At 53.2% G+C, this 12471-nt stretch overlaps 1 protein-coding gene across 2 annotated transcripts in view; it reads left to right on the top strand.

Annotated features, from left to right (window-relative positions):
* Positions 1 to 12471, top strand: part of Phf21b (PHD finger protein 21B) — a 67036-nt gene that overhangs the window by 35537 nt on the left and 19028 nt on the right. For both annotated transcript variants that reach the window (XM_075960224.1, XM_075960225.1), the window contains exon 3: positions 10127 to 10219. In XM_075960224.1, coding sequence (XP_075816339.1) covers positions 10127 to 10219 — 93 coding nt within the window. The remainder of the gene's footprint in view (positions 1 to 10126; positions 10220 to 12471) is intronic.

Below are 12471 nucleotides of genomic sequence, written 5' to 3'. Positions count from 1 at the left end.
CTGCTCAGTCCTGCTTGAGACTTGTATGAGGCCTGGACTTTCTACACCAAAAGGATAGAGCTGAGCAGGGAGGGCCACCTTGTCCTCAGCTGACACCTGTCTCATCTCGTCTCACAAACTCCCCTTATGAAGCCAGCACACTCCCCCCCCCCATTTTATAAATGGGGAAACGGGCTCTAGAGGTTAAAATGGCTTCGTCAAAGTCTGCCTGAGCCAGGGGGTCCTGCAGCCCCACCCAGGTGACAGCTCCAGATTTTAGGACCTTCTGGTGCTAGGTGCACATCAGACACTATGGGCAGACACGGCGAGGACTATGATGTTCCCCGGGGAGTCTGAGTGACTGGTGCAAGCTGTCACAGCTATAGGTGGCAGGCCTCTGAGCCACATGCCTGTGGCTACTGATGGCCCCGGTGTGGCAGGTCAGGGCAGGTGACTGGACCATCCCCGTGAAGGAGTGTTTATGTGTAGTGCCAGTGCGCACGAGCAGATTACCTCCTGAGCTGAGAAGGTGCTGCTGGCCAGCCCTGCACCCCTCCCCTGCTCCCAGGGTGGCCTAGTGAGCCACAGAGCCCGAGTGCTCTGAAATCCTTCCATGTGAGAGGAAGTGAGGGGAGCTGGGAGGTGTGGGGACCCTGGTGACTTTGTGGAGGAGATGCTGGGGAGCCTGAAGGTTTGGCACAGAGGCCTTGGGCCATCCAGCCCTGACTCCAGGGCCTCCTTCCTGTTGGCACCTGTACCCAGAGTGCCCTGATGATGTGACCCTGGATGTTCTGTGGTCTAGCCACTCTTTAAAAGGCAGTGCAGCGGCAGAGGGCTCTTCCTGACCCCAACATCCAGAACTTCTGGGATATCCCTCTGCCTAGGAGGTTCCTGTCCCTTTGAGTTCTAAATTCATCTCCTGACGACACAAGCAATCCCTACCCCTTCTCTCCTCTAACCCCACGTTTTCTTCTCTCACCTTCCTTTTCAACCCCCACCCCCCCATTTTTTTGGAGTCAGGATCTTACTCATGAGCTGGGCTGACCTTGAATTCTCCTTGAATTCCTTCGCACTCAACCCTCAGCCTCCCAAATAGCTGGGATTGTAGGCCTGTACCATCCTGCTGGGCCTTGAGTCCCTCTGCTGTCTGTGGAGGTCTCTAAGGAGCACTCCCGGATGACTTAACCGACTGTGACTGTAACTTGTCCTTCCAGAGCGTGGGGCAGGTCCTCATCTGGGCACCGGGCTCGCTGGGTGCCAGCTGGAACACCTGTGCCCAGTTGTCTAGCCTCATTGCTGCCTTGCGGTCCCTGGCTGCCCAGCCCTCCATACCAAAGGGGCAAGTGGCCCATGGTCAGGGAGGTGCCAGCATTTAGAGGGGAACTGGCCACAGATGGGGCTCGGGATCATCTCTCCCTTAGGTCACCTGCCGCACAGGGCCACTGGGGCCATCAAGAGGGAATGTAGGCCTTGTGGTCACCCTGTGCTACCTTCCTGCTGCCTTTATCAGAAATCCTTCCATGTCCCTGGCTGCAGACAAACCAGGCACTCTGCCAGCCATGGTGGAGTCCTGCTGGTGCCCCTAGGGACCTCCGCTTCAGTTGATGTGCTCTGAAAGCCCTCCTGTGATGGACAGTGAAAGGTCACCTTTGGAGTGTGCTGCCCGAGGCTATTCCCAGTGGACACCAAAGATTAGCTTAGAGCAGAGGTTCTCAACCTGTGGGTCGCGACCCCTCTGGAGTCAAACGACCCTTTCACAGGGGTCACCTAAGATCATCGGAAAACACAGATGTTTACATTACGATACATAACAGTAGCAAAATTACAGATATGAAGTAGCAACAAAAATAATTTTATAGTTGGGAATCACCACAACATGAAGAACTGTATTAAAGGGATCGCAACATTAAGAAAGTAGAGAACCACTGGCCTAAAGTACCCCAGGCTTCTGGAAAGTTCATGACTCAGCCAGAGCAGAGTGTTGAGTCTCTCAAGTGTTGTGAGGTCCCACGAGGTGAACCTCACCCCCTATCCAAAGATAGGGCCAGTGTTTTAAAAAGTAATACAGGTTACAGCCATTGAGAGGCACAGGGCTGGGCATTCAACCCAGTAAACTTTAATGGATGTCTCCATTCATATCTTCACCACCCAGCCAAGGACCGGTGGCCGTGGAGGTATCACAAGCCTCTTAAAGGTAGACACTGCGTCTCACTGCTCCTGGGTCCTCTTCAGATACAGGTTCATATAACAGGCTCTCTCTGGCCTCCCATGGTACCAGGACATTATGCAAATTAGGTCAGAAAGATGGGAGGTGATGTGGCCAATGAGAGGTGTGTCAGCAGTTGCAGACTGGCATGGGAAAGACTACTATATGTGGGGTCTAGCACACATCCTCATTCTGCAACATGGTGTAAGGACACAGACTTGGCTATGCCTAGGGCCTCTGTCAAGGATCTGATGCAAACCCCGCTGAGGCCCAAGCGTGGATGTTGGGTAACATGTACAGCACTGGCTCCAAGAACCCAGGAAGTCACTATCCGGGTCACTTCCTCTTTCCCCAGGCTCCAGGGCCATCTCTCTGTCCTCCTCATCAATATCACGTTTCTATTTGTTCTGGGAACAGAGGGGTAAAACTAGCCCCAAGTTCCTTCCATAAAGTTCCAGGCATCACCCCTTCCTCTGGGTCATTCCTGCCCAAGCTCCCAAGCTTCTGTGGGACTGGACAGCTTCTCTTAGAGATGTTCCTTCAGCCTGGGCATTCCCATCCGGAAGGCTGAGGTAGGTCCCACAGTGGACGGGCAGGGTGGACAAGAGAGGCCCATTGGCCTCTTAAACCCAATTCTCTTCCCAAGAGGGTTTTCATATCTCAGGGGAGCCGGTGGGGACAAAACCCTTCCAGCTGTCATTGTCCTGGTCACCTGCGGTTGAGCCGTGTGACTTCAGAGGTTTCCATTTATGTGCAGAAGTTTCCAGAATGTCTCCCACCAGAATGTTTGCCAGGATCCTGTGGCCGTGCCCCACCCCCACGTTCTCAGCCCCTGATCTTTAGACTGTGGCGCCATTTAGAGTGTGCATTTGTACTAAATAGCATAAAATTACATCCTTTCAAGTTAATTAAGCTACTCCACCATGCCAGTGCTGCAGAAAGGGTATTTCCCATGTCAGCGGGCGTCGTCCCTGATGTCTCTCACCCTGATTGACAGCTGCTCCCTGAAAGGGCCCCTGCAATTGTCGGAGTGGCCTGGGGCACCTTACCCTCACTGACCAAGTCTCAGTCAGGGTCACCAGCTCCACAGGCCACCTGTATGGGCAGCTGAGCCCTGGTGGTCAAGTGTCACTGTCCTCAGCCACCTTGCTTCTCATAGCTACAGCAAATGGCCTCCTTCCCCAGATGTGAAGGACCTGGTTTTCAAAGAAGACTCTTACTTTGAAGGTATAGCTCAATAATCTAACTCCCTGAGAGTCCTGGAGACCCCTGGTGCTTCACACTGCCCTGTACTAGCATTCTGGGAAAGAGCAGGCTGCTGGGCAGGGAAAGACCTCATGGGAAAACTGACTCCAGCAGGAGAGAATGAAGAGGTGCAGACGGACCCATGAACTGCAGTGTGCCGTCTCCACATGCTGCCCTCCCCTGCCTGCCTCACTGTGCCCTTTCAGCCAGCCAGGAGGCGCCCAGCTGCCATCTAATGTTAGAAGGGCTGAGACCCCTTTGCACACAAAGTCCCGAGTCCAGCAGTGGTAGACCTGCCCCCACTACATTAGCCAAGGCCTTACTCTAGCTCTGTCACTTCCAGAGGGACCAAACTCCTAGGCATGACATTCACAGCTACTGATGGCAGGAGAGTGGTTTCTGGTGGGTTTGGCTGGGGAGTGGCTATCTCTATATAATCTGCCCCTGAACACAATAAAGGGGGCATTCTTGGGGAATTCAAGGATGACCCGTGTCACTGTCTCTCTGTCTGTGTGTGTCTGTGTATTTTAACCTCCAGCTCCCTTGCCCAAAGCTTGCGAACTGGCTAACAGCGCACAGAGCACAGACATGGGGGCGCGGGGCACGGCACTTTCCTTCGGGACTTGTGGCACCCAGAACTTAACTTCTCCCTTCCATTGGTGCCCATGTGCCTCTGCCACTGGCTTCTCCACCCTCCCTTCTGATTCTCATGCACTTCATCTCCTGCCCACTTGGAATATTCTGGCCCTATTGTAAAGGCCCAGCTCAGTCACTGCTTCCTCCAGGAAGCCCTCCTCCCTACCTCCCATGCTTGTTTTCAGTCATCCAAGGCAGATGGCACTGAAAAAGGCCTCCCCGTGAGCCATACCTGGTGAGCGAGCACAGTCATGGTTCGCTTCAGCTCTGAGGGGCCGCAGATGCAGAAGTTCGCCATACTCCCCGCCTTCCTCACCCATCCCTAGCCAGCCTGGCTGCGTGTCACCAAACTACATGTGGCCCCATGGTGCAGCGGGCAGGATGGGATGTGTGCTTAAGATTCTCTGGGGAACATGGCCGAGTCCGACTAATTCCTCTGGCTGCTAGGAGCTTTGAAACATTCTTGGTGATCTTTCCTCCTCACCTAGGGACAGCGATGTTGTCACAGCCCTCTTTGATGCAGGTGTTGCAGCACAGCGTACTCTTGCCATCCAGGCCCAGATTTGCTGTCTTCACCTGGCTTGCGAGCTTCATGGCCCACCTGCCAGTGTGGGTGAACCTCTCACATCTGCACACTTCCCTCCTTCCCTCTCTCCCCACTCCCTCCCTCCATTTGTCACTACGTGGTGGCCTTGGTGTATGATATACATTTGTCCTGGGGGATCAGAACCCAGGGCAGCAGAGATGTTGGAATGACCTGTTGCCAAGCATGCAGATGCGTCCCACCCTCCTCTCTGGTCCTGGTAACAGGAAGGGGGTGCTCGCTCGGTCCTCCAGCTTGCGGACAAGGCTGTAGGGTGACTGCGCTGTCGATGGATGGAAAGTCACGTGCAGATTGGTGCACCTGCTCTAACTATTGCTGTGCTCGGCGTGGCTGTGAGCAGTGGGCTGGAGGAGGCAGGACAGCTAGCTGGATCACCCTCGGTATTTGTGAAGACTTCAGGTGGCACCCATTGCTGAAGCTAGAGGAGGCTCCGTGTCTAGGAAATGAGGGGACACCAGGTTGGAGTACTTGCTCCAGCAGTCTAGGTTGGGACAAGCTCTTTCCTGCCGACAGTGATAAAGGCAACCGTTGAGTTTCATCTGTGAATAACAAGCTGGTTCCCATGACAGTCAAAGCGGTGCTTATGTTATATTAATATTTATTAGCAGCTACCGATGTTGGGGCTCACTCGTTATCTGAGCCACACATCAGAGCAGTTCTGTAAGGATGCAGGAAAACCACAACCCAGATGCAATTAAACCGCTGCACTCTGTGCCTGTGTCCGCCAAGGCTGGGCCACATGGAGCGGAGGTAAGAAAGCAACCATCCTCCGCTCAGCTCCCCCTCTTCCCCCACCCAGCCAGAAAGAGGAATGTGTCTCACCTGGGGCCTGGGATTCCAGCCCTGGGAGCAGGCGGGAGCAGGCATCCTCCTAAACAGCTAGGGGCCAGCCAGAAATGCAGAGATTTTGAGGTTCTGCCCCTGACATTCTGGGAGCCACACTGAGACCCCAGTGTCCTGTGCCTGGCACCTCCCCCTCAGCAGATTGACTGAGGTTATAGGGTGCATTCTGGAATATTAAATGTTCAGGATCCAGTCCCAAGATCTTCCTGCAGGGAAGTTGGGATCCAGGCAAATGTCTGACCCTGTCACACCATTGCTATGCTGTGCCCAGCCCACAGTGGCACTCATTCTGTCATTTGGAGCACAATAGTCAGAAACCCTCATCTGTGTGCCTGGTGTGGCAATGTTCCATGGGCCTACTGTACATGTAATGAATGAGTCTGAACTCTGAAGGGCCAGCCATATGACCTCGCCTCACCCCAGGTGCCTTGGCACACATCCTGGCCTCTGCTCTAGATGCCAGCCAAGGGGTACTGCCCCACTGACTGTCTTAGTCACCTTCTGTTGCTGTGACGAAATACCATGACCAAGGCAACTTCTAGAAGAGAGAGTTTCTTTAGGCTTATCGCTCGATTCCCTGGTGGGAGAGTGGAGACATGGCGGCAGGTGGGGGAAGCTGTGAGCTCACATCTTGACTGCCAAACAGGAAACAGAACTAATGGCATCTAAAAGTCTCTCAGAGCCTGCTTCCAGTGACATCCCTGTCCCAGCCAAGGCCACACTGCCTAATCCCCAAATAGTACCACCAGCTGGGACCAAGTATTTTTTTTAATTTATTTATTATGTATGCAATATTCAGTCTGTGTGTATGCCTGCAGGCCAGAAGAGGGCACGAGACCCCATTAGAGATGGTTGTGAGCCACCATGTGGTTGCTGGGAATTGAACTCAGGACCTTTGGGAGAGCAGGCAATGTTCTTAACCTCTGAGCCATCTCTCCAGCCCCGGGACCGAGTATTCAAATGATAAGCCTATTCTATTCTAACCATCACACTGGCCTCGCCTCTCCTCCCTGCCCACACTCAGTACACACTCCGAGGGGAGAACTTGTCTTCATCTCCACCAGGACACACCTTGTACCACCTCCCCAGGAAGAATGTAGGGATCTTGCTGGGAAATAAACCAACATCTAAATATTTACATTACAATTACATTATGCAGATATTTATATTACAATATCAAGATTATAGTTATAAAGTAGCAATGAAAACAATTGTATGGTTGGGGTCAGCACAACAAGAGGAACTGTATTAAAGGGTCACAGTATTAGGAAGGATGAGAAGCACTGCTCTAGAACCGTAGGGAAAAGGAGCCTTTTCTGTAAGTTGACCAAGCCTCTATGTTAGAACTCGCTCTTCTGGGCTCTGGGATCTTAGCATATAAAAATTTTCAAGGGGCGTGGGTCCCATGATCTCTAAGCTGTAGTCTGTGGCTCTGACCCTTGGGCCTCCTGACTGGGTTGTGACTTAGGGATGGGAATTCAGCTGTAAGTTTTGTTTTTCTGGTGACTGTCGGAATAGGGCAGTCATGGCTGTTGGGCCCTCATGGCATCATGGAACTCAGTGTTCTGAAGTCGTGAGCAGCTCAAGGCCACTCACAGCAGACAGCTCCAACCCCAGCGTTCTCTGTCCCATCTGGATGCTATGGTGGATGTTGCTATGGAGACTCCTCCTGGCTACTATCAGCAGGAAGCTTCTTGCATAGGGGCCTTGCCAGTGTGGCTTCTGATGTTCCTTGTGCTAGCCACCACCTAGCTGGAGTTTGAAGGAGAAAGTGAAGAGATCTTTGTGGGTCTGGAGGAGGGGCTCCCCCCCCCACAGCAAGTTTGGTCAATCTTCCTTCCCCACAGGGACCCTCTCTCTTCACCAGAGTCAAGTAGAGAGCTCTGTGTATTGTCATTAAGGTTTGCATTGGTTTGGGCTTGGAGAAGGGCCATACAGAAGCCATCGGAAGTGGGAAAGAGGGGGAGGCGTTAACCAGAAGGTCTCATGCTGATGGCCTCAGAGATGAGAGCCATGCTGGCTCCGTCAGCCACTGTAATGGGACAGAGATAGTGAGACGGAACCCTTTCCCCCAGAGGGTTCACACTGGCTTCCCGCCTGACAGACTGGGTCCCGCTCTGTCCCTAGCCGGTCTGAGGAGGAAATGCTTAAAAGGTACTCAGGAGCTTCCAGTTGGAAGCCCCTTAACCCACCTGTGGGTTGCAACGGGGCCTTGATACGCTTTATTTGTGCTGGGGGCAGATGAATAGACCCTACTTCTTAGCGATGCAGAGGCACCTGCTAAAGGCAGCTTGGCTTTCCAACCAGAGGGGTGTGTTCCTCAGCTTAGTGTCACTGTCGTGAGGTAACCAAGAGAGTTTGTAAGGGAATGGATGTATCTAGCTCATGGTTCTGGGCATTTAGGTCCAAGATGGCTTTGGGCCTCTTGAGAGCATGTAGGGCATGTGACAGAGCAAAGCACTTCCTTCTGGCCAGGAGGGAGAAGCACAGATGCAAGAGAGAAAGAAAGGGCCCCACAGCCCCACTAGGTTATGTCCCCAAAGACCTAAGGACCTCCTGTTGAGCCCCACCTTCTGCAGGTCCACAACATTTCCCCAAGACTGCAGCACCCTGGGACCAAGCCTTTCACACAGTGACTTTTCCAAAGGAGGTCAACAGGGTGGGCTGACCCCAGGTTGCCCTCTGTCCTGCTCAGGCCTGGGGTGAGGTTCTTCTCTCCCACACAACTTCCTATTGTCCCCTAATCCCGTGGCTATGTAGTGCTCATTCCCACAGGACCCCTTTAGTCTTCGTGGTGCAAGCATCTTTCTGTGGCCATTGGGGCCACCAGCAAAAAACACTAAGTGGCCCTTGTAATTGGTGTCACAGCAAATCTCTGCTTGCTCCCTCCTTCATCCCTGCCAAAGCTCATGAGTCGTGTCTCCTTGACACTTGGAAACATCCGCCAAAGACAAGTTTTTCCAAAGTCACATGAGCTTCTGCCCCTGAAGATGGAAGGGTCTGCCCGAGCCTGCCTCCCAGCCACGTGTTGGCTTCTCCGCCCTCTCTCAGACTGCCCGTGGGACTGAACTAATACAGGAAAGTTATCTTTGACTTTTATGGCCCCTTTTCCCTCTATTAAAATGCTCAGAGCTATAAATGTCGTCATCAGCAGCTCGTTTATCTTGACAGAAGTGTGGCTGTAAGTGAGCCAGCCTCTGAAGCGACTGCTTCTGGTGCATCGATAAATCCCAGCCCAGAGCGGAGAGGTCAGTCCTCGCAGACAAAACGCCTTCTCGCTTGGTAATGAGCTCTTTATGAGGCTGTGGAAGGACGGACGCCTGGGCAAGCTTCCATGCCACCTAGAGTCATTGCAGCATCAGCTGGGGATGGGCCTTCTATGAGAGGTGGCAGGGATGTTCTGGGAGGGCTCCTGCCATGCCCAGAAGCAGCAAGATACTGGTACCCTGCTTGGCAATGTTTGCTACTGATGTTTCCCGGCTGTGTGGAGACTGGACGTGGGCTGAGAACTGTCAGGTCTCTGGTGCTCCATGCAGTGGGTCCCACAGTACAGTGCAGAACCCCACCAGACTCATGGGACACTGCATTTAAATGCACCTTATATTTAGTACCCTCTGGAAAAGAGCCGGGCACCCTAATCCAGGTTATGCAACTGTGGGGTTGGGTGGAGTTGGCCAGGTTCTTAGTTGAAGTATCTAGCAGGTTCTGTGGTGCAGACCTCCTACAGCCTATAGGACTTCCCGTGTCCTACAGGACACCCCACAGCCTACAGGACACCCCACTCCACCCCTGTGTACAGCTAGCTGAGTGTGTCTTTTGGTCACTTGGAATCAAGCACAGTGGAAGCAGAGCTGTCCCTGTCGTTGCCCCACTGGAAACTCTGGATCTCTGGTGAACCTTGATCTTTCCTTGCTCTCCTGGCTTCCCATTCCTTCCTTCCTTCCCCGAGTGTAAATTACCAAGGTGACAGACAGACCCTGCCTCTGTCACAAGTCAGGAAAGCTGGACCTGAAGCAGAAACGAAGGCTTAGGACCACAGGCGTCGGTGCTTACTGAACAGAGACAGCCAAAGAAGCACTCAGAGATGATAGATCTGCATGGAAGCACACACCTGCGCCAGGGTGTTTTAGACAGGGTCTCTCTGTGTGGTTCTGACTGCCCTGGAACTCACAGAGATTCTCTTGCCTCTGGCTCCCTAGTGCTGAGGTGAACGGCGTGTTCCACTATGCCTGGCAGTCCCAGCACTTGGGAGGTGGAGGCAGGAAGACCCGAAGTTCAGAGTCATGCTAAGATTGCAAGTGCAAGGCCGATCAGAGGAACACCTGGCACACACACTCGTACATACACGGGCATGTGCATTTTGTCTCTCTGTGTAGAAACTCCCCTTTAATAGGGAAGCCAGCATACAGGAACGTTGACTGTTCTCTGGGCCACATTTTCCTTTTTCTTGCTTTAGCTTCCAATTTTTCTTAGATGATGATAGACTACTTCTGTGGTTTTAAAAAGCAAAGAAAAAAAAAACCAGTATCAAATGGAGAAGAATAGAGTTCGCCATTTCTGAGCCCATGGTCCCACGCTGCTGGAGTCTGATGGCGACACTCTCTGTCTTCCAGGCTTTGGGAACCACCACTGCAGTGCCTGTCACCGGTCCTCAGGTCAGCTCCCTGCAGAGGTTGGCCGGGCAAGGAGCAGCAGTGCTACCTCAGGTAAATGTCTGTCTGTCCCGTGTCTGTCCCAGTCCCCCAGCACTGCCTCTAGGTTCCCCTTTAGGCGGTGCCTCCCTTCCTCTGTCCCCTCTGTCCGTTCAGTAGGGGAAACATTTGGTTCACAGTGAGGAGTCTTGTTTTTCAAACAGTGACAAACTGTGAAATCCTTGAGGAAGCCATGACCAGGAATTTTGGTGAAGGAATTAAGTACAGCCAGCATCAGCCATGGCCAGCATCAACCAGAGTAGCTACTGCCAGGCATACTGGTTCTCAAAGCTTTTCCATGCTGGGTCACACGTGGTGTGTAATTGATAATGAGTCTGTTAGAGGGTCTAAGGAGCGCTACGGTAACACCTTTTATGTTAAGTGGTCCAGAGTGTAGGCCCTGGGTACCAGCCGAGATCCCCAGATGGACTCCAGGACACTTAGACCTTTCACCATCTTGGAAGGAAGACTTCTCCCTCCGAGGGCCTGATAGCTCTCTGCCGTGTCTGTTGGCCTTGGCGGTCACAGGGAGAATTTACGCCTGCACCCAGTACATAGCAGACCTGGGTGTTACTGCCTTTGCTGTCAATGGCTTGGCTCTGGTGGGCACCTGCTTGTGTCTCATACCTGCACCAGGGTCACTGGCTGCAGAGATGAAGACAGTGGCTGACTGTCTTGGGGCTATGGGGCTGGATAGATGCCCCTGGCTCAAGGATAAGAGGAAGCTCTTGTCCATGAGGTAAAACACCCCTCAAGTTCCCACCCTTTCCAAAGTCCAAAGGACCTTACCCCTAAGAGGGTTCAAGCTTCAAGGATCTCTCAAGGGGGTGTGAAGGGCTGATGGGAGCTCTTGAGATGACCTGTCCCATGCTGAGGTCCACAAAGGGCTCCTGGGATAGGGATATTGTAGCAAGAAAGGGGCTCGGAGTGGGGGGGCTCTGCCCAGGTCCATGCTGTTTCTTCTGGGGCTTCTGCTCCCCAGGCAGTCCTCCCTCTGTTCCCTATCTCCCAGCAGTCCACACTGCTCCCATCCCTACAGAGGCACAGACAGGCAACTGACGGTCATATGGGCCCACGTGTTCACTCCCCTGTGTGCCCACCCAATGCTTCCAGCACCTGGGCTTCTTGTCTCTTATTCAGCCACTCCCCACATCCTCTGTCCCTGCCTCAGTTTTGCTGACTGAGAGGTGCCTAGCATATACCTGGGCTCGTCCTGCTGGCCTAGAAAGTTTGTAGGGATAGAAGCAGACCCTGAGAAAGGCCAGCAGCAGGTTGAGGCTGTTCCATCAGGATCTGCTAGTCAGGGTCTCCATGTGCCTGTGGGGGATGTCACACATTCCAAGATTCCCGAGTATTTCTTTGGGGTGGACGACTTGTGTTTAGGCCAGGCTAAACTGTCCTCAATGTCTAGCACCTGACCCATGACTATTCACCACGTTTGGTATGAGTTAGGGAATGTCATTTGGACAGTGTTACAGTGAAGGTGACCAGAAAGAAGCCAGGAGAGTGTCATCTCCCCAGCATCCCTAGGAAATCATCTGGTCCCTCCTAAGAGGCAGAGAACGGCTCATCCCCAGCCGGCACTGAGGGGTGGCAGGGAGGACTCGTCCCTCATTTCCTCATCATGTGGGTGGCACTGTGCCCAGTGTCTGGTCCTGATACTGAACAAGGACAAAACATCAGGCTTGCCTCAGTCAGGCTGGACACATTACCCAACTATGGCCCCTAAGATGGGGAGGGCCTCATTCAGTTTGCTCAGGGCCCACTAGAGCAAGAGCTAAAAAGGTCGTCAGAATCGAGGACCAACTTGTGCCAGGCAGTGTAGGATCTCATAGCCATGATGTTTGCTGACCACAGCACACTGAGTCCTGGTGGCTTCCCAAGAGTCAGGGTCCAGCGGGATCTCCCCAGTGTCACTAGAGCGAAGAAGAGTAGAAGGCCAGCACACGGCCCAGCCGCCTGGCTCAGGTCCCTCTGCCCTAACGACAATGATACTGTTACCACCATTCTCCTCAGCTAAGCCTCTTCTGGCTTTGCCTCGGTCTCCCTCCATGGAATGTCCAGGACACACTCCCCATGGCCTCAGTGGGGTTCAAATCATGTCCCTTCTTAAGCCTCATTTTTCTCAACTCACCTGGATTATCAGGGCATAGAGAGACTTCACTTGAGATGAGGTCTGGAGTCTGCAGCTCTTGACAGTGGGTTCCATCACCCCACCCCTCCCACCCCACCTCCCGCGCACAGGTGAAGACATTAAGTGTGTCTCC

Source organism: Microtus pennsylvanicus, chromosome 2, assembly GCF_037038515.1.
Source record: "Microtus pennsylvanicus isolate mMicPen1 chromosome 2, mMicPen1.hap1, whole genome shotgun sequence".
Classification (NCBI taxonomy): domain Eukaryota; kingdom Metazoa; phylum Chordata; class Mammalia; order Rodentia; family Cricetidae; genus Microtus; species Microtus pennsylvanicus.
Note: the sequence above shows the minus strand (reverse complement) of the source record. Positions and strands in the feature narration are given on the sequence as shown.